Source organism: Erpetoichthys calabaricus, chromosome 11 (assembly GCF_900747795.2).
Source record: "Erpetoichthys calabaricus chromosome 11, fErpCal1.3, whole genome shotgun sequence".
Taxonomy (NCBI): Eukaryota; Metazoa; Chordata; class Cladistia; order Polypteriformes; family Polypteridae; genus Erpetoichthys; species Erpetoichthys calabaricus.
This window is the reverse complement of record NC_041404.2, coordinates 3,922,548-3,947,241: the sequence shown is the minus strand read 5'-3', so window position 1 is coordinate 3,947,241 and position 24,694 is coordinate 3,922,548. Positions and strand designations below refer to the sequence as shown.

General features: G+C 39.4%; 1 protein-coding gene across 1 annotated transcript in view; it reads left to right on the top strand.

Moving 5' to 3' along the window:
- Positions 1-297: 297 nt before the first annotated feature.
- The window catches only part of stard15 (StAR-related lipid transfer (START) domain containing 15), an 87,312-nt gene continuing 62,915 nt past the window's right edge, over positions 298-24,694 (top strand). The window contains exon 1 of the mRNA XM_028812650.2: positions 298-1,038. Within this exon, the coding sequence (XP_028668483.1) occupies positions 892-1,038 (147 nt within the window). The 5' untranslated portion in view covers positions 298-891. The remainder of the gene's footprint in view (positions 1,039-24,694) is intronic.

Genomic DNA, 24,694 nt, shown 5'->3' with positions numbered 1-24,694 from the left:
AAAGAAATCTGATGTTTATCCCATTTAAGTGGTTTAAAATTAAAATATCCTACGTATAACTGCCTGCAACTTGTTTCCTTTCATATTCAAATTTTTAACAGCTGCAGCGCAGTTTTGGAAGATATCTTCTTTTAATGAATAATTACAGTGTGTGGAAATGCTGATCCTAATTATGGCCACATAAAAGTGTGGAATGAGGCCCCCTTCTGCAGTCCCAGCAGACAGAGCAGCTTCCCTGAGAAGCGCTTCATCACCCTGTCTGCTCGCGCCCTTGGGTGCATTTGCACATCAGTTGCTTGGTCCCCACGTCCTCTGCGGCAGTGCTGAAGGTAACAAAAGAGAGGTGGGAAGGGTCCAGGCACAGAGAGAGAGAGAGAGAGAGAGAGGAGAGATGAGCGAGGGGAAACATGAGAGCTTGGGATGTTATTTCATCCTCTGACCACGCTGAAAGGCAAACATTATAACGAGTCAGGGGAAGAGTCCGAGACAACAGAAGCAACGGGACACTTGATCTGCCCCGATCACTCATTTTGGCTACCTAGCTCATATATCTTAGCTGCACCTGAAGCAGCAGTATTATTAACTTACTCTCGATCACCTTACATCTCTATGACCAGAAGAAGTCGGGGGTCGCTGATGCCAAGCAGAGCGTCGGAGAAGAGCGCTGGGACTCGAGGGGCAGGAGGCAGTTACAGGAATTGGACTAGCTAAACGTATTCCTAACAGTTTAGGAGAACCACAGCCTACAAGACAGTGGGCGAAAAAGGGACTGACGGCAAGTTTGGGGAAGGAAAGGCACCGAACGGACCCCGAGATCCTAATCCAGTCGCCCTTCATCGCTGTCTCGTACTCAGTTCTACAGTCCCCTACTCCTCGTTTCGTTTTACCAAGATGCCAGTCCACATCCCAGACGACTCCGATTTCACCTCCTTCAGAGAGCAGTGCGAGGACCAAGAAGGCTGGACAGTCCAGTACAACAAAGGAGGGGTGACGGTCTGGTGCCGAGAACAGGAGAGCAACACGGTCCAGAAGCTAAAGGCGAGTGATCGTCTTCATATTTGATTGTAACAGTACACACCGTATATCGCGTACTTCTTTGTGAGATAGCGGATTTGCAGTAGTTAGACGCAGTGCGGTGAAGTAGCAGAACTAAGTTAGTAGACGCCGCGGAATGAGTGCATACAGTACAGCGGCCGAGGGCTTTTTATGGTGTCCCACACTGGGAATTCGAGCAACTTGAAGGTTTGAAGTATGTTGATGTTAATAATGAATTTGTCCTCCGATTTAGAAATACGGGGACACGGCGTTTATCCTTGTAATGTCGCGTAGTTTAATTGGAAAGCAACCTGGATGGTGTGCCAGTCCATGACAGTCTCACTTACATGCACACCTTCTGCCACTCACACCGTGATAGCTTTAGAGTCGCCGGTTATCGTAACACACATTTTGTGGTTTGAAATTCGGAGTATTCTGGTAAAATATGCAGGCTTAATTATTATTATTATGGACAGTATCTGGACCAGCCAGGGACTGAATTGTGTATAACGGGTGCGAACAGATAATGTATATCTGGATACCAATAATAACAACATTATAAGGCTGCTTTTTTTAATTTAATGTTTAGGAATTTACATACACTTTTTTAATCACGGGCAAAAACTCCAAGCATGTATAATATATTGAGTTTCAGTTATTATACTGTAGTATAATATGACCTTTGCTATAGAGGTTTCTGTTAAATTTATTAATCATTTTTATACTTCATGCAGTATACTTACCCAGATGTCTGTATGTACTTTTAATTTGAAATGGCAAACCATGTAAAAGTTTTTCTTATTCTTTAACTGTAAAGCCAGATTTAAGTTCCCACAGGCCCAAGGTGTCACCAAAAGAACCCCTCCACTTCTCCACAATACCCATTTAGTCACAGAGTATGAATAATAAATCAGGTAGAGGCACTGAAGTAGGAAAAAAAAAAAAAAACTCCAAAAGTTTATATCTGGTGAACTTCACAGTCCTTTTTTAATCGTTAGTGTAAGAAACTAATTGACGAGTGCAACATTACATATGCAGGAAATCAACTTTCTACTGATAGCACACTTAGTGAACATCAGTTAAATATTTTTAAAAGGCCTGTGCTACGTTGTGGCAAAAAGATAATACATACTGTAAGTTAGAATTTTGGGCTCACATATTTGCACTTAATAAAATAAAGGACCATACAGGGAATCCTATTTTTGGGATTGGTGTTCTTTGGTGTGTCATATCTCCTGCAGTGGCCGTGCTGTCTTCCACATTGTTGTCCACTTCTAAGTCAGTGTTGTCAGACTGACACTGGTGTCAAACTGCTAGAAGCAGTGGTATTTGCTATTTCTGAACTATCCTCTGGCTCATTAGTCTCAACTGCAATATGTAATGCTTGTTCAAATCATCATTTTTGTTTATTTATTTAAACTGCAAATGTCAGGTATAGTCTTCGGCAAAACAGCATCTTTTGCTTCTCTCTCTTTAATATTTTGTTTTCTGCTGCACCACTGGATTCTCGTTTAGACTGACCATCAATTTTGTCTTTTCCTCTTTTGTAGCACAGTAACACATCCAATGCTTATTGTATATATGTCACCTATTAGACTCCTGTTCTGTTCACTCCCTACTCACTCATAATTTTCTTTTAAAGCTTTCTATTTAGGTTTCGTTGAACAGAACTATAATTGTTAGGATCAATGTGGGGTAGGGATGGGTATGGCTGTGAGGGCCTGTCTGTGACAAGTTGGACTTTCTTTGTTATTAGACATTTTTTCCATCAGATTTGCTGAGGCTTCTTTGTGAGTAGGGCCCCAGGATGCCCCTTGATGGCAGATCCAGCCATGCATAGTACTATTTATATTTTTCCTTTTATCCATTTCTTACTCAGTTATTCAGTTGTAGAATATGAACGTCTAGTGTATTCAGTGGAATTTGGGAACCAGCCTTGAGTATGACACACTTCCATTGCACGGCAAAACACACAAACCCACACTCAATCATATGGGTCCTGTTTAACTGAACAGGTAAGTTTTTGGGATATTGGAGAATAAAAATCGGCTAACCAGAGGGTAAACCCACCAACGTCCCAGGAGACAGTTAAAAACCTGCACAGATTCTGGCCAGGTTGGAGTGATAGATAGATAGATAGATAGATAGATAGATAGATAGATAGATAGATAGATAGATAGATAGATAGATAGATAGATAGATAGATAGATAGATAGATAGATAGATAGATAGATAGATATATAGATAGATAGATAGATAGATAGATAGATAGATAGATAGATAGATAGATAGATAGATAGATAGATAGATAGATAGATAGATAGATAGATAGATAGATAGATAGATAGATAGATACTTTATTAATCCCAAGGGGAAATTCACATATGCTGGGACTCAGGATTTTCTTTTTTGATGAAAAACCTAATGCTTTAATTCACAATGATCATTGCTCTGAGAAAAATGTATACTGTTATTTAAATCATTCATTTTTATTGAGAGGTTTACTGGATAGAGCTGTTAATCTGCCTTCCATAAACAGGTTTGATTACAGGCCTGGTCAACTTCTGAGTGAAGTTCACACATTTTCTTCATGTCTGAGTGAGTTCTACTGGTAATACAAAATCCTTTCAAAAAAGATTGCATTAAAAGTAATCTGGCAGCTCCAAGTGTTGTGTTCTTGAGTGTACATTGTGACAGATTAACATTTGGTCTTGCGAAGGTTTGTGCCTTTTCTTTTTGTACTTGATAACCTGAAAATGTATGGAGGTATGAACTGAATGAGTAATGGACTATGAAACAATGAATAAATAACTGATTAAATATTTCCGTGGTCTTGGACTTAAGCTCTGATAACCTAACTTTTTTATTGTAACTGTCACAATAAGTAAATTTTCCAGACTTGTCTTTGTGTTGTGTAGCATTTGAAATTTTAATAAAGAAGATGCCCTTGTCTTAATGCTTATTATTACCCAAAACAAATGAGCCACCTGAAAACGACTGTATTTTGAGTTCCCCTAGTTTAAAGTGCTGACTGTCTGTTCTTTTATAAAAAGATAATTATCAGCTGTTCCTTTATTGCATTTGCAATATTGAAATTATTACATTTATATTTATGCTATCTGCAGGATGGCTTTTTGTACATGATATAACATGTAGTTATCTTTGTCAGCATTCTTAGGTGTTATCTGTGTGCTTCAATGAGAGGAAATTTGAGCCATATTGGCACAAGGGATGTATGGGCCATAAAACTGAATGTACAGCACTTGGTTATTCATATGCATAGTACTGCAGCTGGAGATTGCCTAAAATTTCTGAGATTTAATGGGAGATCTTATTTTGCTTTTCAACTAACCAGTAGCACGTTGGCTCCCCAGTAGCAACTGTATCTTGTTTCAGAACATGTATAAAATAAATATCCTCAGGTTAAGTCCGCATGGTGTGTGTTTAGTGACATAAAAAGAGTGCAGAAGAGAGTAAGATAGGGATGCTGGAAATGTTTATAGTAATTCCTTTGGGTTCCAAGTGGGGGTCACAAATCCTGCTGTTGGCAAGACAGCCTCTTTTTCGTAAAGCATCTGTAAATCAGTTGGTATTTATTTGTTATTGTACATTTCATGAGAAGTACTAGCGCTTGAAGTACTAATCTTCAATTTAAAGCAAAATACAAGGTAGAATTTAATATATACGGAGAATATTTTAAAGCCAAATAAATACAAAAATGCATAATACCCAGCCTCTCTTGTTTCTCCTCACTTGGGATGATGCATCTCTTTATTATTTTATTCAAAATGGTGGCTACTTAAGTTTAAACAGTATGTTCAAAGTCATGTACAATAGAGAAAGTTATAAGTTTTCTGTTTAAAGATAAGTTTAATATTTTCTTGTCAAAGTTCATGATTGTTCATTTCAAAATAATGGTATACATTCATTTGTCATGGAAAATTGTGTTTTTAAGTGAAACAATTTCCCATTTCAAAACATACCATATATATTCTTGGGATCAAAAAATTGAGTAAAAATGCCACCTGTTTAAGCCTGAAAACAAAAGCCTTAAAACTTACTGAATACGTCCAGTTTGAAGATTTTGATTTCAGCCAGCATACCTTTTGATTTTCTGAGATATGTTTATGAAATCAAAAGGAAACTAGAAGTAATACATTTTACCACTTGACACTATTTTGTCTAAGGTAAGGCCACATTCCTGTACGCTTGTGTGCTCACAGCAACCTCTGTGAGTGGAGTTTCCATGTAAATAAGTAAGCAAAATAGCATAAAGCCACACAGGTGACAGAAACTCTTCAACTGCATTACCGTTATACTTCTTCATAGTCAGACAAATCACTGTAATAAAAAGTGGCAGTTCATTTGTGCACATCTTTTGAAATATCCTACAGTAATTATTTAAGTTAACTGCGGCATTCACAAAATAACATCTCAGGGGTTAAAGGTTACCACTGAAGGAGACAGGAAATGAGGAAAAGAGTATGCATGGACTTTTATAAAAAGTGATAAAAGCTAACAAAAATGTTTATTTTTTATTGAAAATGACATGCATATGCTGTTTTAATGCTTTAATCTCAGTTTAAAGTAACAGCCTGAATCCATAAACACTAGTTTATTTCATAATTAAAAAAAATTAATCATGTCACCTCTTAATCTCTGTTTTTCTTAAATGGAAAAGGTTCAGCTCTTTAAATCTTTTTCTTTTTAGTCGTAATGTATCCGTTGCAGTCCTTGAATGAGCTTAGTTGCTCTGGACTTTTTCTATTGCTGCTATGCCTTTTTAGTAGCGCAGAGACCAATATTGCATGCAGTACTACAGTTGAGGCCTCGTCAGTATGTTTTAAAGCTTAAGCATAACCTCCTTTGATTTGCACTCTGCATATGCTATATAACATTCTGTTAGTTTTCTTATTAGCTAAGAATAAAGATAGTAATGAGTGCACTGTGACTCCTAAATCATTCCAATTAAGGGACACTTTCCAGTTTTAGACCTCTCATTGTATATTCAAATCTAACATTTCTACTTACTACATGCAATACCCTACATTTACTTACATTACATTTTTCCCCCAAAAATCTGGGTTCTGTCTCTCTATAATGATGGGGCTGGTTCCAGATTATCTGCCATTTCACCTAGTTAGGTGAATACATACCCTTGAATATACTGTTGATATTTTTTTATTATTTAATCGTATTGCTAAAATAATAAAAAAAAATAGAATATCTCAAGTGCCACGATGGTTGGTTAATTTCCCTGTCTTAAGTTATTTTTCTCAAATGTTATCATGTTAATCAACCTCATTGAGTATTCACTAAAACATTTTTAGATTCTGCTCACAATAAGCAGGACTTCTTGAAAGCTCGTGTTCATAATACAGCAGCAACACTAAACAATAAGAGCATCATCCAAAGTAAATGAATGCTTTTTATTTTAAAATCTTCCATTTTAATATTTGCAGTTAATCACTTAGTATACAGTAGTGTAGCTAGAATAAATGGTGAAGGTACAGCAGATTACTTTTGGCAGATGGCTTTCTGAGCTGATCCCTCTAGAGAGATTGAGAACACTATAGCTGGTTTATCCCTGGAGTGCCGTTGTCTCCTAAGGAAAGAAGCAGACTAAGCACCTTTGTAACAAAAGGCAGCTGCCTTATTTCAAGCACAATTAGTTCAAATCATCACTCTCCATTCAGAAGGGAAATTTGTTATCTAGGTTGCAAACACACTGCCGTTGTATAGGTTTACAAGTTGGCCTTCTTCTGAAATGTAATGCAGGTGAGCTTGTCAATGAAAGGTGCATTTGTCCTGTTCTCAAAGGTAAAATGTTTTGCCTCATTGGTGCACAGTAGCCATTAACTTATTAGCTGCTAAATGTGTAGAAGGCAGAATCCAGAACTGATTAAAAAAAGAGTTTCAGTGCAAAGAAATGTTCTGACCTTAATTAAATTAGTGTCTTAAGTATTGTAGCTTTGTTTTTTATTATTAAAAATTGGACTGCTAAAAGCCTAAAATGATTGTTTCAAAATTGTTTGGCAGCTTCCCTATTTCCTGATATTTTCATGTGTTTCATTTACCTAGGATGGCTTGTAAAATCTGCGGTTTGTGCTAATGCCTTATAGCCCAAGGGTTCAGAGTTCAATTCCTGGCCCAAGTGCTATCATGTTCTCCTTGTGTGCTTGTAGGTTTTCTCCACACACTTCAGTTTTCTTCCACATCCCAAAGATGTATGCATTTGTCTAATGAATGATCCAAAATGGACCCACAATGAGTAAATCTGAGAGTGCTTGAGTGTGATATACAAGCGCCACTTTAAGGGTCTGATCTTGGTCTATTGTTGTGGTAGTAGACTCCATTTCTACACTACTCTTTAATATAAAAATCAAGGTCAGAAAATTAATGAATTTTTTTTATCATTTCGTTTTAAACCAGTAACTTAAGATAATAATAATAATAATAAGATCTATATATCCATTCATTTTCAAACCTACATGTCTGTTTAAGGGGGAATTGTAGGAACCTACATAATACAAAGTGACAGTCCATTGCTGGTAAGATATGAAAATTTATGTTGATCTTGTGAGTCCCAAGCATCGGGGTGGGTGATTCCTTGCCCTAATAGGATGGCCTGAAAAAAGAAACTGGAAGGACAGGCTCTCTGACCGAATGGGAACATGAATCCTTATCCGCCTGGGAGGCCAGTATGTTGGAAGGTCCAAGAGAGACAGCTACATCTGGGTACTGTATTCCCCCAATTAGATACCCACAGGGAATCGTGAGAGTTGGAGTTCCGAAACACAGTCCTGTTGGGTTCTGTGGGTGCCACCAGGGGGCATTACAGGGGAATATGGATCACTAATTTATGGGACTCCCATCTGACCTGGAAGTGCTTCTGACGGATCACACGCTAGCCCTAGAAGTACTCCTGGGTCAAAGATAAAAGGAGCCTTGACCAAGCAGTCAGAATCAGGAGGTGGTGGACAAGGCTTCACAGGAGGAATGTGAAGGAAAAGGATTATTCTATTCTAGACTTTGGTTGTATTAAGAAAATGTTTATTGATAAAAAGAGACTATATCTGACTAGTTTGGGTGTGATTGTATCAGGGGTTTGGGGCACAGTGGAGCATACTACTGGTTACAATCTAAATTATTAATTTCATTTAAAATCACTTAAAATAAATACATTAACTTTAAATGCATTTAACGACAGAGAGACTAAGAATTACGTGCTTAAAACTAAATCACGGGTAATTTGAAAGCAAAAGACATGTAGAGGGCAAAATCAAGAGCAACAATATATTCAGACGCAGACACCACATAACATCACAAAGAAGCATCAGGCAGTTCCTATGCTATGGCAAGCTGAATTAATATTTAGAGATATCTTTAAATGAATTTCAGATATCTTAAAATACATTTTACTTTTTATGATATCCGAAACTCATTTCCAGATATCTCAAAATAGGTTCTTTGCATTTTAAGATATCTGCAATTCATTTTGAAATATCTTAACTATATTTCATAATAATCTCAAATGCACTCTTAAAAATAATGATATTTTAATGGTGCTTGTGGTTCCTTGAAGAACTATTGCTTGACAAAGCATCATTTTATCCTGGGAAGGGTTCTTTGCATATGAAACTTCCTAATATGTGAAAAAAGGAAATCTTGAAGTAATGGTAGGCTACCTAGCAGAACACTAGCAGATTAAGAAAATCTGGATTTGGCCTGTGTTATTGTATGCAGCAAGAGTCCTTTTAAAATCAGGACCCATTGGTACTTCACAAATCTGGTTATTTACTGTATAAAGCCTGTTATTGATCTAAATTAATAAAGGTTCTTTCTACAACCTTCATGTGGATGGGCCAGCATTGACTAAACTCTCACAAATCTTAAAAATAACATCCAGATTGTTTTGCAATATCTGAAGAACCGATATCTTAAATTAACTTCCTGTCAAATATCGGATATCTGAAATGCATTTCAAGATTTCCTGTATCTGAGATATCTCAAAATCCATGGGAGCTTATTTCAAGATATCCTGAAGTGCATTTCAGATATCTTAAAATTAACAGAGTATACCTTGAAATCTATTTGTGATATCTTAAAGAAAGCATTTAAGACTTCTCAAAATTGACATATTTTCAGATATTTGTGGTTCATTTTAAGACATCTTAAATGTGTTTCCAAATATCTTAAAATACATTTTGAAGTAAAGGTTACTTCAGCTTGTCATAAGTTCCACAAAAAGATTGACAAGAAGTACCCAGTTTGTAAAGCTCTGGTGTAATAGCTGCATCTACTGAACTTGACCCTTTTAACACTAAATGTCCAGTACGAAATATCTCTTAAGTAAGAAAGCACACATTTCCATGTAGAAGCATATTGTCTGGCAACTTCCAAGAATATAAGCTAGAATTCTACTTTAAATATTGGTAAGAAAAAACATTAGTGTTTCTTAGTGATGGATATAATAGTTTATTCAATATATTGAATAATTTATTATATATAATAATTATAATATTTTATAATTATAATAATTAATTCAATATGGTGAGCTTTATGTGCATATGGCAGGCAGTGTATTCTGTCATCCAGGGCACTTGGCCTTAAACTTGGCTCTTGTGAATTTCCCATTGGGATTAATAAAGTATCTATCTATCTATCTATCTATCTATCTATCTATCTATCTATCTATCTATCTATCTATCTATCTATCTATCTATCTATCTAAACCTCAAGGCTGATTTTTCCAGTCCACTGTCTGACTCGGGTCAAGTTCACTTACCTGCGAAGCTTTGAAAGATGTCTAGAAATTGTTGAAATGTATCCTGACATGAAAAGTTGTCTTGGATAAAGTAATTAGAAAAACATGCAATAATTAATATGTATGCAGTTGTGTGCTGTGATGTGCAGAATGAATGGCATATCAACTGCAAATAAGTAAATATATTAATCAATCTTTTACCTGACAATGGAAAACATTACTCATCCAGATGATCCGTGTTTAATAATGTATAAACAGGTTCTCAGAGTGTGTTGCTGCTGCTTGCTTTTTACTTTGCTTAATGTTCAGATTTACGTAATTCTCTGTTTTGTGCATTTCATTTTTAGAATGATGATCATGGATAGCGAATATGTAATTCCATTTCAAAATTTAAAAAACAACCTTTTTATTTCCAAGTTAAAATGTTAATAAATGACATCTGAGGAGATTAAAACTGCCGGTTTGTATTCTAGTAGGCGGGTCTTAGAGATGAACTGTTGAAGATATGTAAAGAATAAATAAATCAAGAACTTGCTCAATATGTTAGTCAATAAGGATATTAAGTAAATATTTTAATTAATTAATTAATAAATTAGTAAATACTGTATGTTACAAATTGTTCATTGTAGATGCCCAATCAATCTGAAAATTAATGGGGCAAATGTCAGTTTATAACTCCTTGTGGAACTATAGTCAATGAAGAGACCATTGACATGTCAGTTGCATTCTTTCACTAAAGGTCATGTCGTTTTACATAAGTTTTTCAGTGATTTTCAGTCGTAGCCTTCTTTTACATAATCTTAGTGAATCGGAGGATATTGGTGGTGCACTCCCATCAATTCAGTCACATAATGTGACATGCCCAGTGAGTAACTCCGACTAGCCCATGACTCATTCTGATAAATTCAAACAGGCTTGATTTTATCTTTAGTCGCAGGTTTGGGCTCTGTGTACATGAGGGCTGACAACTAATCTGGAAGTATAATGCATATAATGCATCGACGAGGAATAAGGAATGCATGTGTTTTGTACCTCACAAATAGAAGAGATGTTTCATGTTTTATATTCCACAGCAGAGTGACAAAAAGAAAACAAAAGGGCTGAACCTATTATACCTGTTTACTCTTCATACAGTGCCAGCTCTGTCAGACAACATACTATTGGCTGTCAGAGAAAAGTGGGAAGCACTAATGTACTGGAAAGTCGGCAGGCTGTCGGTAAAGTATACATGGGCAGCGATTTTCGGTCATGCAAACTGACATGCGATCAGCAGCTTTGGTTGGCAAATCTGACTAACCCACAGTTTGAAGTTGCGTAATGCAACATGGGCTTAAGGGAATCCCCATTGAGGCTGCTGCCTTTTGCCAAACTGCAACAAGCTAAACATTCACTGGAGTGTCGTCTTGTCAGGTTCATCCTTCAAACATATCGGTTTCCACATCTTTGCCCATGCTATCCTCGATCTGTTTTTGCCTGAACAAATCCCTTATTTACTGTTGCTTAGCAAATACAGTATAATTGTTTGGCTGTCACTTAGGCCTATTCAGGCCTAAGGCTGCTTGGCCTTTTAGATACAAGCAATGCTACTACATAATTCTTGTGTTTTGTGATATTTGTTCTGTTGTCTTCTACATTTCTGATCTTAACTGAGTCATGCAGGTATCAGCTATAGTTATTTGTTTATAATTTTGGAGATCTGGTGGTTTAGCTCTTGCGCTCACACCTTTTTCAACTCCTCTCATTTCTGCTTCTTGTTTATCTATAGCTGTAATAGTAGTAGGAGTATTATGGAATTCTTGCTTGCATGCAACGTGCACCATATTGCCATTTTATTGTGTCATGACAAAGAAGAAGGTATTGAAATATGTAACTTCACATATTTTTCATTCCTTACTCTTGTTTCCATTTGACTTGTTCAGGTAGGCTCCCAATTCATAAACATTCCCGAAAAAGCTCTGAGATAAACTGCAGTATAGTTAGCATTGTTGTGTTGAAGAACTAACAAGTTTTAGTGGACCCTACTGCAATTATTTTAATGATGTTACATACTGCAGTATAAGAACGAGAAGGTAACCTTTGTCCATGCTGACCACATCTCCTGATCCTCCAGTCATCAGAATAACACCAAATGAATCCATCTTTAATAAATATCTTAACCAGCTCTCATTTCACCCTTCATCCCAAAGGAGCTAATGGGGAATTGCAGTCACTGAAGTAAGGAAATAGCCATTCATCACACATACATATAAAACTGACATTCTTTGACTCAGTCCTACAGAAATGGGTCAGTGAGTACATATTGGGTCCACTGGAAACTTTAAGAGGTTATTGCTAGTGATTAAATGAAAGATAGTAGCAATCTTCTGCATGAACGTCAGCAACTTATAACACACACATTCCAGTGTGGTATTTACTGTATTATAAGCACAAGATTAAAAAAATGCCATTCTGGAAATGTTATACAACAGAAAAAAAACTTAAATAAATCATACACCTCTGACAGCTGGCTAGTCTTAAGAATTTTGCATCTTCAAAGGGAAGGTCATGGCTATTGTAGGGTTTATTCATAATGCCACAATATTTTAAAAGATACTATATTGCATTTTAACATTTAAAAAACATCAACTCCTCTATCATAATTTATACTGTACTTTACAAGTACAGAAAGGGTATAATTTCTTTATTTTTTTTAAATTTAATTTTGGACTGCATACAAGCAGGTTAAATGACCTGCTCAGGCTCATATCAATGATTCAGATGACGAACTCAACTGTCAGCCTTGTACTTAGAAGCCATTGTTTTAACCACAAGGTCACATTTCCTGCCGAAAGCATAAAATCGACACCATTTCACACACACTCACATCTCAGAACTGTGGGCTCAGGGTATGAACCAACCCTGAAGTGGGTGGTAATTCATAGCACCCACAAAGGGTCAAGTTACAGTTGCCATTCTACAGTCTCTGGGAAGCAAAGGCCAGGCTAGTATTTAGAGCATGAACTTTAGACTTATGAAGTAGTACTGATAATCATTGTAACTTCATTTTATAAATACAATATGCAGAATGTTCAAAGGTTAATTAAGTTTAGGGCTGGGTTAGGCACAACTCATAAAGTTGTATTACATATCGCTAGTGATGAGTGAAGTGGATCTGGCAAAGCTGAATTCTCAGCAAAACTGAGAATAAAAGTTTGCAATAAAATTAGTGAAACAAATGATGTTTCACCATAAGAGAGTTAATAGCAGAAATATTTTCATCTCATCTGCAACCTTTTTTTTCTTTATGTGCAAAGGCATAGCAAAAAGTTACTCTTGTGCAGAAAGTGGAAAGAGCCACATCTTAAGAGCAGCTGCCTGCAAAGGCATTTCTCTGCTACTAAATATGTATTGGCCTGGGTATGTGGAAAAATCTAGAAGGGTGCTGGCTTGGACTGGTGTATGGATTTGTGGATAGTGAGTGGTGTTACTTCTAACCTTAAGTGAGCAGTGTGAGATGGAACTGGCACCAGGAATGTCCAACCAGGCAGTACACGAGATAAGTGGGAGCACCTGGAGCTATATGAAAAGAAAATTGGGGTGGCTTTGGAGGATGGCTAATGTAAGAGACAGTGTCTTTGCTTGCAGAATAATCCTTAGAGAGTGATGTTCTTTGCTTTTCACCACAGAGATCTCTACAAAGTGGCAAAAACATTATTTTGGTATGTTTAATGTTTCACAATTGCAAAATGGCATGCAAAACAAAATGTACAGTAAAGCCAATTTCATAAAACTGTGTCCAGAACGATATTCTGCTGTTTTGTTCATCACTAAGTAACACACTCTTAACAGCAATATTTAAAATGACACTGATGGTCTATAAAAGTCCGTAAGTTGTTCTTAATGTGCATGAGCCTTGTTAAGAGTTATTAAAATGTTTGACAAAGAATCTTCTAAAACTGCTAAAAGGCTGAGTCAGTACTGACTAATGAACAGCTTCATACTGTGTATCTTCCATTAGAGGATGAAAAATGAGTTTCTGATTTAAATTCTGCAAATCTGTTGCAGTTCAGAAGAGCTGTAAGTGATAGAAACTGTTAAAAATACAACTAGCTAAAACATTATAGTCCCATGTCTTAAAATATTTTCTACCACTACTTTTTTCTTTTGCAATTTATAAGAGGAAATTGTCCTTTAGAGTGTAACAGGCTATACTATTAATGTAATTATTCAGTCCACCATACATCTAAGTGCAGTTTTAATTTATTTTTTACTGTTTTCTCTACCAAAAAGTCACAGCTTGTGTTATTCAAAGACAACCTCAGGCAAACAGCCAAAATCTCTTAACCATGGGAAGAGCATTTATCGTAATGGTGTTTTATCTGATCACTGTCTTGTCTGCTTAAAAGGAATTCTGTGAATTTTTAAAGGGTCATTTGATAATATTGTCAAGTAGCCCAGAGTTGTCTTCTGTTTCAGTTTGCGATTGTAGACCAGTCAATTAAAGTAAATGCTGTTAAGCCAGGAGTGAGTAGGTTCTCATTATGTCCTCTTCCTTCTGATCATGTTTTGGTAAGCAATTATAAGATTTTTTTGACTTCTGACACAGTAAAGTTTCTGATAGGCCTTTTGTTTAATCTACTTAAATATAATCATTATATTTGATATAGTAATATTTAATATATTAGTTAAAGCAGTATTTTTTCTGCACAGAAATAGGAATTAAAGCTTTCATGTTTTAATTTCAGTAGCATGGTCAGAGAAAGTAGAGAATATAATTTTAGTAATTTGTAGCACATTTATGGTAAACCTGGGGTTATTTTGCATTATGGGTATAAACTGACTAGTGCCATGTTGTGACAAATGTTGTGTTGAAAATTCTTCGATGGCATTTTATAGGTATAAATATAATATGATATATACTGTATATATACAGTTGTGGCCAAAAGTTTTGAGAATGACACAAATATTCATTTTAACAAAGTTTGCTTCCTCAGTTTTTATAATGGCAATTTGCATATACTCCAGAATGTTATGACGAGTGATCAGATGAATTGCAATTAATAGAAAAAAGTCCCTCTTTGTCATGAAAATGAACTTGACCCTAAAAAAAAGATTTCCATTGTTGTTGTGAAGAAGGCTTCAGGGCGGACAAGAAAGTCCAGCAAGTTCCAGGATCGTCGTCTAAACTTGATTCAGCTGCAGAATCGGGGCACTACCAGTGCAGAGCTTGCTCAGGAATGTCAGTAGGCAGGTGAGAGTGCATCTACACGCACAGTGAGGCAAAGACTTTTGGAGGATGGCCTGGTGTCAAGAAGGGCAGCCACTTCTCCCCAAGAAAAATATCAGGGACTGACTGATATTCTGCAAAAGGTACAGGGATTGGACTGCTGAGGAGTGGGGTAAAGTCATTTTCTCTGATGAATCCCTTTTACGATTGTTTGGGGCATCCGAAAAAAAGATTGTCTGGAGAAGAAAAGGTGAGTGCTACCATCAGTCCTGTGTCATGCCAACAGTAAATCATCCTGAGACCATTCATGTGTGGAGTTGCTTCTCAGCCAAGGGAGACGGCTCACTCACAATTTTGCCTAAGAACACAGCCATGAATAAAGAATGGTACCAAAACGTCCTCCGAGAGCAACTTCATCCAACAATCCAAGAACAGTTTGGTGATGAACAATGCCTTTTTCAGCATGATGGAGCACCGTGCTATAAGGCAAAAGTGATCACTAAGTGGCTTGGGGAACAAAACATCAAAATTTTGGGTCCATGGCCAGGAAGCTCCCCAGACCTTAATCCCATTGAGAACTTGTGGTCAATCCTCAAGAGATGGGTGGACAAACAAAAACCCACATATTCTGACAAACACCAAGCATTGATTATGCAAGAATGGGCTGCCATCAGTCAGGATTTGGCCTCGAACTTGATTGACAGCATGCCAAGGACAATTGCAGAGGTCTTGAAAAAGAATGGGGCAACACTGCAAATATTGACTCTTTGCATAAACTTAATGTAATTGTCAATAAAAGCCTTTGAAACTTATGAAATACTTGTAATTATACTTCAGTATACCATAGAAACATCTGACAAAAAATCTTAAAACACTGAAGCAGCAAACTTTGTGAAAACCAACACTTGTTGGTAAGTCAGTGTGAAGGGGAAGTTATTGGTTGTAAAGATTTTATTTATTATGAACATGTTCTTCTTAAGTTTGCATATGCTGGATTTATGTCCAAATGTCTGTTGTTGGCGTTCTCATTTGATAGCCAAGATTCAGCCAGCTCTCTGGCACTTTTAGTACTGGCCTTAAATCTTACTTGTACATTGTCCCAGTTAAATGTATGTCCTGTTGATTTAGTATGCGTGTAGATCATATATATATATATAATATATATATATAATATATATATATATATATATATATATATATATATATATATATTGTGGAGACTGGCTCGGACACAGACAGGCAGACACGTTCATGTCACCCAACACACGTTTATTATACATACTATTTACAGTTAATATTGCACCAACCCAGTGCACAAAGCACCAATCACCCCTTTACAGTCCTGGCCACAACACAATGCCTTCTCTTCCTGGTCCGCCTCCACTCCTCTCTAACACGCTTGTCTTCTTCCTCCCGACTCTCGCGCTGACTGGAGGGAGGCGGCCCCTTTTATATGCCCCGGATGGGCTCCAAGTGCATCATTAGGGCCTCCGTGGCCACACCCCTGTGTGGCGGAAGCTCCCAAGGTGTTTCCGGAAGTCCACCAGGTGCTTTCAGGTTTCTTCCCCCCAGCACTTCCCGGTGTGGCGGAAGTACTGAGGGCCAACACTCCCAAGGCATTGGGGCGCCCCCTGGCGGTGACCACGGGCCCCTACAAGGCTGAGCTTCCAAGCTCCGTACCCGCGGTCCCCAAAGCCACCAGGGAGGACGCCCCCTCGTGTCCTGGAGGAGGCACAAGCCCTCCTCCACTCCTCCTAGGCGTCCCGGCCGGGCATGGATGCCCGCCGGGCACCACATTGCCCCATCGCCAGCGAAGACCCGTTGGTCCGAGCGACACACCCCGTTAGGGCGGCTCGACCCCGAAGTGGGTCCTACTCTTCGTCCAGGGTCCAATCCGGCACCCTGGAACTCTCTTCTTCGGCACCCCCTCCGAGATCTCCTCGCCCCGCTGTTTAGTGCCGCTCGTGCCTTCGCAGCCTCCGCTGGTTGAGGGGCTGCCCCATCGCCAGCGAAATGTCGTCCGGCCAGACGGTCCATCTGATGAGGGTCGGCTTCCCACGAAGCAGGTCCTACTGCTCGTCCCGGGCCCAATCCTGCAACACACAGAAACACAGGGGCAGAGCCGCTGCCTGGACACCCTTCCCTGGCGTCCCTCTGTGCCACGCACTGGCAGCGCTCCCCCCTTTTACAAGGACCCCGGAACTTGCCTGTTCGGAACCTTCTCCGCGGGTTGCGTGTCCCTCTGGCTGATGGGACCGCCTGCTTTTCTCTCCCTTCCACTGGCTCAGGGGAGTGGCCCTTAACTGGACGTGCGCACCCAGCAGCACATCCTTTCCTGTTGGAGGAATCGGCACACAGCCCTCGATCCCTCCTTTCCCTCTTGGACGCCTTGACGGTTTGAGTCTGCGCATGACAAACGTGCAGCCTCGCTCCCGTCTGCATCCATGCAGAGCGACGGGAGACTGCCGCGGGCTCGGGGCGTCGGGCACTAGGACCCAGGGCACTTGTCAGCCCCTGTCCGCCCTGCTCTCTTGCTGTTACTCCCCTCACCACGCGAGCAGCCTGCACCGCGGCATCCGCTGTCGGAGATCTACCGACATGGTCCTGATCACTGTATTCACAGTCCCCATCAGTAGGATCTCCCTTTCTTTGTACGGGGGCGGTTCCACTTACCGTCTCCGCCGCGTCCCTCCGGCTGAAGCCTCCAGCGCCGCGCCGATCCGCCCACTGTCGCAGCGTCATCACGGACGCGGCCGCTTTCACCTCCAGCTCCTTCAATCCTCTACGGAGGACGCGCATCACCTGTAAAAGCGACTCTGCGGGCTGAAGGCCTTCCTCCAGCTCGCGCAGAGCCGCTGGCAAGCACAGAGAGTCAGTCGGCAGTTGCCTTACCTTTCTGTCAGGCATATCCGCCGGCTGCTCTCTGAGGGGCCTTCCCACCGGCCCCGTCGGGTCCTTCCTCAGCCCGAGATTGACATTCTGTGTGCCCGCCTCCATCCAATCATTGGCGGACACGTCAGACACACCGCCCAATCCCGGACCAGTCTCTGGGAGCGGCTTCCGGTCCGCGGCCATTTTGGCTCTGTTTCCTTGTCTCCTGATGCGGCGACGTGCCTTCCTGGATCCCAGCAGCGGCTGCTGCTGCTTATCGAGCTGCAGCGGCTCCTCTCTCGTGGCACTGCTTACTGCCACCTCGGTGCCGTCGACAGCCTGAGGCACGGCTTTACGTTGCCACTGACGCAGTCCCAGGTAGTCCCTGCCTGCAGCACAAAAGGTAAACTTGCCCCCACGGGGCCAATCGCCATTGGGCAGGGTACTCACCTCCTGGAACTCGCCTTCTTGTCTCGCCGTCCTCACCGCGCTGCCGAACCAGCCGTCGTCGGCGACAGTGTGCCTGCTGGAGCCCGCTGCACTCCGGCAACGTCCCTGGATTTCTCCCCGCACCAGGAGAACATGGCCATTTAAAGGACCGGTGGCGGGCCGTGAGGTGAATTGCTCCCGCGGGGTTGTGCATGCGCCGCTCCCGCGGCGCGTGTGTGGGCGCACCTGCTGCGCCGAGCCATCCACAAAATATTTATTTTGGGGTCCCCGTCTTGGAACAGACAGAGGGTCCCTGTTCGGGTGCCATTGTGGAGACTGGCTCGGACACAGACAGGCAGACACGTTCATGTCACCCAACACACGTTTATTATACATACTATTTACAGTTAATATTGCACCAACCCAGTGCACAAAGCACCAATCACCCCTTTACAGTCCTGGCCACAACACAATGCCTTCTCTTCCTGGTCCGCCTCCACTCCTCTCTAACACGCTTGTCTTCTTCCTCCTGACTCTCGCGCTGACTGGAGGGAGGCGGCCCCTTTTATATGCCCCGGATGGGCTCCAAGTGCATCATTAGGGCCTCCGTGGCCACACCCCTGTGTGGCGGAAGCTCCCAAGGTGTTTCCGGAAGTCCACCAGGTGCTTTCAGGTTTCTTCCCCCCAGCACTTCCCGGTGTGGCGGAAGTACTGAGGGCCAACACTCCCAAGGCATTGGGGCGCCCCCTGGCGGTGACCACGGGCCCCTACAAGGCTGAGCTTCCAAGCTCCGTACCCGCGGTCCCCAAAGCCACCAGGGAGGACGCCCCCTCGTGTCCTGGAGGAGGCACAAGCCCTCCTCCACCACTCCTCCTAGGCGTCCCGGCCGGGCATGGATGCCCGCCGGGCACCACAATAATATATATATATATATATATATATATATATATATATATATATATATATATATATATATATATATATTCTAGGGGTGCTCACATATAGTGTGTAGGATTACCACAGTCCACTGTCATCTAGGAGATTTTCCATTATATAAAGTTGCCTATCATTTTACTTCAGCTAATTTAGAGTTCTACTTCCATTCAGTAGTCCCTCATTGATCATAATTGTTCTGACTAGCAGGACTCCATTTACAAAGTATAAAACAAAGGTTCAATAAAACCTTGTTTATTAACACTTCACATTAATTTAGAGGTGAAAATCTGGGCCTTTTTAAGTGTTTATTGAAGGCTTAAGAAATAAAAATTTACAAAAGTTAAAGTTTCCTAAATGAGAGCAAAATGTAGATTTTTTTAAGGTATTTCGTTTATTGTTTTCAGAGATGTTTGTTTTCCGCATGTTTTATATTTTATGCTTCAGTTTGCTATGTAATGATAAGAACTGGTTTTAAATGATCCGTGACAATGTCAGCAGTGTTTCTGTCTTTGCAACACAGCATGTGGCCTAAGCAAGATTTTAATGCTGCATCTAGAGAATACAAGGACAGATTCCTTAGAACTTTTGACATTTTTGGGAGATGTTCTTAACATTTGTGATACTGATGAAGGCCTACAAGGAATTCTTAAATTTGCCAATGTGTTGCTCAATGTTTGTAGCCAATGCATTAGAACACATATGGTTCAAGCCTTGCTATACTTGTTTAAGTGTGCATGATTTATTTTTTGTATACTATTTAATCATTATTATATTGATCTAATTTTAATTTGCTTCTCTTTGCATGTAACTAGCTCTTTTGACTTGTAAAGCACTTTCAACTTCATCATTTGAATGAAAATGTGCTATAGAAATAATTGTTGTTGTTGTTAGTAGTCTATTTATCTATCCATCCATCCATTTTCAGTCCACCCTAATGTAGTTTAGTATATAAGAGAACCAAAACCTAAAGTTTCACATTGTCTTCAGCCCCTTACAAAAATTAATACCCTCACAAACAACAAAGCAGTAAAAAACGTTCTTTTTCCCAAGCAGTTCTAATCAGCATTTAGTGCTTCAGCTACAGTCTGCAAAGAGAACATTGTCCTATACTTGCATTTTCTGTTTAGCAAGTCTCTCACTAGACTGATTCCACAAAACTCAATGTTCTGTCAGGTCGATGTCAGTCAATGCCAGGTTGGTGAAGCTGATGCAAGGCAACAGAATGACAGTTAATTCTGATTTATCTGAACCTGTCAGCCTTTTGTCCATGAAGTCAAATTGGATTGCTTACACACACAGTGGTAGATTTAAATGGTACATACTTGTGCTATGTGTCCTGCTGCTTATGGCAAATAAATTTAAATTTTAGAGTTGCTTAAGAGTTGACATTTACTCCCATCAATATAAGTGCTATTTCATAACAAAGCATTTTAAATATTCCAAAATTTTTAAATACCTTAATGTGTCAGAGTGGTTCTCCTGCATTCCATTCTCACCTATGACACCTTTATGAAAAAAAAGGATTGCAAATATGGAGATTGAGGAATAGAATAGTTCATTGCAGTCTGCAGATATACTGTCTGTAACTGAATACTGTATATTGGTATTTTAAAAGTTCATTGTGTTTTATACACATATAAACAGAAGGGATAGGATTCCTATGCATGAACAAATAAATTGTCCTGAGAAAATGTGAAGAAAACAGATCAATTTAGTTCATAGTAATACTAATGTGTTTTAAAAGTTACATTTCAAAAGAAAAGTTTGTTTCAACTTAGCTGGCACAAAATAAACTATAAACATTTACTAGTGATACTAGCTATACCGTTGAATTGGCAAGATTGTAGATGCAACACAGAGAACATGGTGTTAAAATTCTTCCAAGCCCTAATATTTGCCTATAAAGTAGAGCTGGAAGAGAAAGTTTTATGGTTGAGCCTGCCAAGGTTTGCTTTTCTCACCACACCCTATATGATAAGTGCTGTGTGTGTAGTTTATATATTATTTTATAATTTAACCTGAATAAATTCTGGCTAATTATACATCTCTTCTGGGGTTTTAAAACTCAGGGACTCTCTTTCTGAAGTCAGCTTTCAAGTTTAATGCATTTAAAGAACTTATAATATATGTGTGTTTTGCCTTGATTGCATTTTGTTTTTCCTTATGTGCTGCCATTTTGTGGATTCTGTTGTCACGATATGGATCTGGGTTGCTAGGGGTGTGACCTCTAGGTTCATGACTTCAAGGGGTCAATTGGTAAGAGATTAAAAGGTTGTCTCGTTGGCCATTTGGTATCCAAGTTTTCAGATAACAAACTTGTCTTCTTCTGCAACATTCAAGGCCTTTATTTTTGATTTCCCAGTTCTCAAAACTTTTGCACTTATCCCTGACCTTTGATTTTGTTCTTAGTTTGGCTTCCTTGAGGGATTTGGTGACTTATGGTTTTAACCTTGGCTAATATTCCCACTTTGTATACCTCCTTGTTCTTTTCATAAAAAAATGTTTTGTTGCTTTTCAAGTTAGTATAATAAATGGGATCATCTGCCTAAACAGTCTATTTCCCATCAAGGACAAGAACACTGCGGTGATTTAAAAAGCACAAGTATAAAACATGTGTTAAAAGTGTCTAGATACAATGTGCAAAAACACGAATACATTAAAATTGCAAAAAATAGGAGAAAAAAATGGAATATCAAACAATCTTCCAGAAAAGATCAGATAGTCTTACCCGTGTCCAAACACCTTGTGTCATGGTTTGGCTAATTGTATTAATTAATTAATTTTTTAAATTTAATTTCATTTATGTTTCCTCTTTTTAAAAACTGTTAGGGCTTTTTGATATATGGGGACTTTTAATATATTCATTTTCAGTTTTATTTTGACCTAATTTATTATTTTCCATACCACAATTTTGTTTATTATTGGTTGCCAAAAATATTTTTTGTATATTGTTGGTAGGGTGGTCCCTACCATGAGATTATAAAGCGTTGTTACTTGTAATGCCATCAGATCTGCAGTGTAAAGGTCAATGTTACATACTTTCTGGTTGTCCAAGTTTGTGGATAACAAGCAAACGTTTAAATGAATGTTTCTTAGATTCAAGTTTAGGGTAAAGACTCTAGCAGTTCAAAATATTTTTAATTTCCTTTTGGGATTGCATGGTGTTTTTAACATTATGTTCATCTTCAACTATGATTTTGTTTTTCAAGGCCCCTGGCTCTTAAACAATTGTTTTTCTTTTTGATTTTCCTCCTGTGGCCTGTAAACTCACAGCAATGATATCACATGCTAAGGCATATGACAATACCCATTGTTTTATGCAACAAAACCCACTGTATTAAATTTTCATGTCTCATCCATCCTGAGTGACAAAAACAAATCAAACAAACAAACATGAAATTCATCAAAGCAGCCCAAATATGTGCACACACCAGACTAGATTACAATAATATTTGGCATATTGTAGCCTTTTGTAGTGTATTTCTCCATAAGAGGATTACAGTTAGATGGACAGAAAGAATTATAACTTAATTCCCAAGGTAATTCAATAAACAATATGTGTTAATAATTGCAATCTTCTTGAAATGGTTTCATTATTGTATCAAATTTTTTCTTAGTTTTTATTCTTGATCTGTCTCAAATGTATCATCCTGAACCTCTTAATTACAGATGGCACATACTACCTTTCATTCCTACTTTTCTTGTCAGACCTGAGATCAAAAGATGTCAAGAACTTTGCAAAACTTCACTTTGGGAATTATTTCTCTGCAAGGTGCTTAGAAATTGCACCCTGATTAATTAATCAAACATATCTTTTGTAATGGTTTTATGAGTATACCATATTTCATTATGACGTTTTTCCACAGTTTAATCATTAATTACCTTTTTACCCTATAATACTCAATAATCTAAAAACAGATACTCCATTTCAAAAAATCATATTGATAGCACTTTAGAATAGTATCTTTCTAGATGCATCTTCTTCTTTTTCATTCGGCTGCTCCCGTTAGGGGTTGCCACAGCAGATCATCTTGTTCTATATCTTCCTGTCCTCTAAATCTTGCTCTGTCACACCCATCACCTGCATGTCCCCTCTCACCACATCCATAAATCGTCTCTTAGGCCTTCCTCTTTTCCTCTTGCTTGGCAGCTGCATCTTAAACATCCTTTTCCCAATATACCCAGCATCTCTCCTCTGCACATGTCCAAACCAACGCAATCTCGCCTCTCTGACTTTGTCTCCCAACCGTCCAACCTGAGCCAACCTTCTAGCGTACTCATTTCTAATCCTGTCCATCTTCGTCACACCCAATGCAAATCTTAGCATCCTTAACTCTGCTACCTCCAGCTCTGTCTCCTGCTTTCTGGTCAGTACCACCATCTCCAACCCATATAGCATAGCTGGTCTCACTACCGTCCGGTAGACCTTCCCTTTCACTCTTGCTGATATCCATCTGTCACAAATTACTCCTGACACTCTTTTCCACCCATTCCATCCTGCCTGCACTCTCTTTTTCACCTGTCTTCCACAATCCCTGTTACTCTGTTCTGTTGATCCCAAGTATTTAAACTCGTCCACCTTTGCCAACTCTACTTCTTGCATCCTCACCATTCCACTGACCTTCCTCTCATTCACACACATGTATTCTGTCTTGTTCCTACTGTCCTTCATTCCTCTCCTTTTTAGAGCATATGTATTCATTGGTTAGTGCTATGAAAATATATTCGTAATAAACAGTTTGATTAATCTAAGTATGACTTACAAAACACCAACAATTCACTTATGCTAAGTGACAAGATCATATCAAACATTTTACGTTCTGTTTAGACAATAGTAAATAAACAAAAGAGATTATCAGGCCTCAAAATAAAACTCAAAGTAGTAGAATTTCCTTCCTGCACAGGCCTGAATTGTCCTTCAGGATAGAGGATAACTATAAACCCATCCATCCATCCACCCATTTTCCAACCCGCTGAATCCGAACACAGGGTCATGGGGGTCTGCTGGAGCCAATCCCAGCCAACACAGGGCACAAGGCAGGGAACCAATCCCGGGCAGGGTGCCAACCCACCGCAGGACACACACAAACACACCCACACACCAAGCACACACTAGGGCCAATTTAGAATCTCCAATCCACCTAACCTGCATGTCTTTGGATTGTGGGAGGAAACCGGAGCGCCCGGAGGAAACCCACGCAGACACGGGGAGAACATGCAAACTCGGACCCGGGAATTGAACCCAGGTCCCCAGGTCTCCCAACTGCGAGGTAGCAGCGCTACCCACTGCGCCACCGTGCAGCCCTAACTATAAACCTCTGGTTTAAAAAACAAAAGCAAATAAAACTCCTTTTTATATAAAGAATTTATTTAAATAATTTAAAACAAAAGAAGAAGAATGCAAGGCAGGAATAAACAGCAAGGTGGAGTATGAGTAAACAGATTCTACA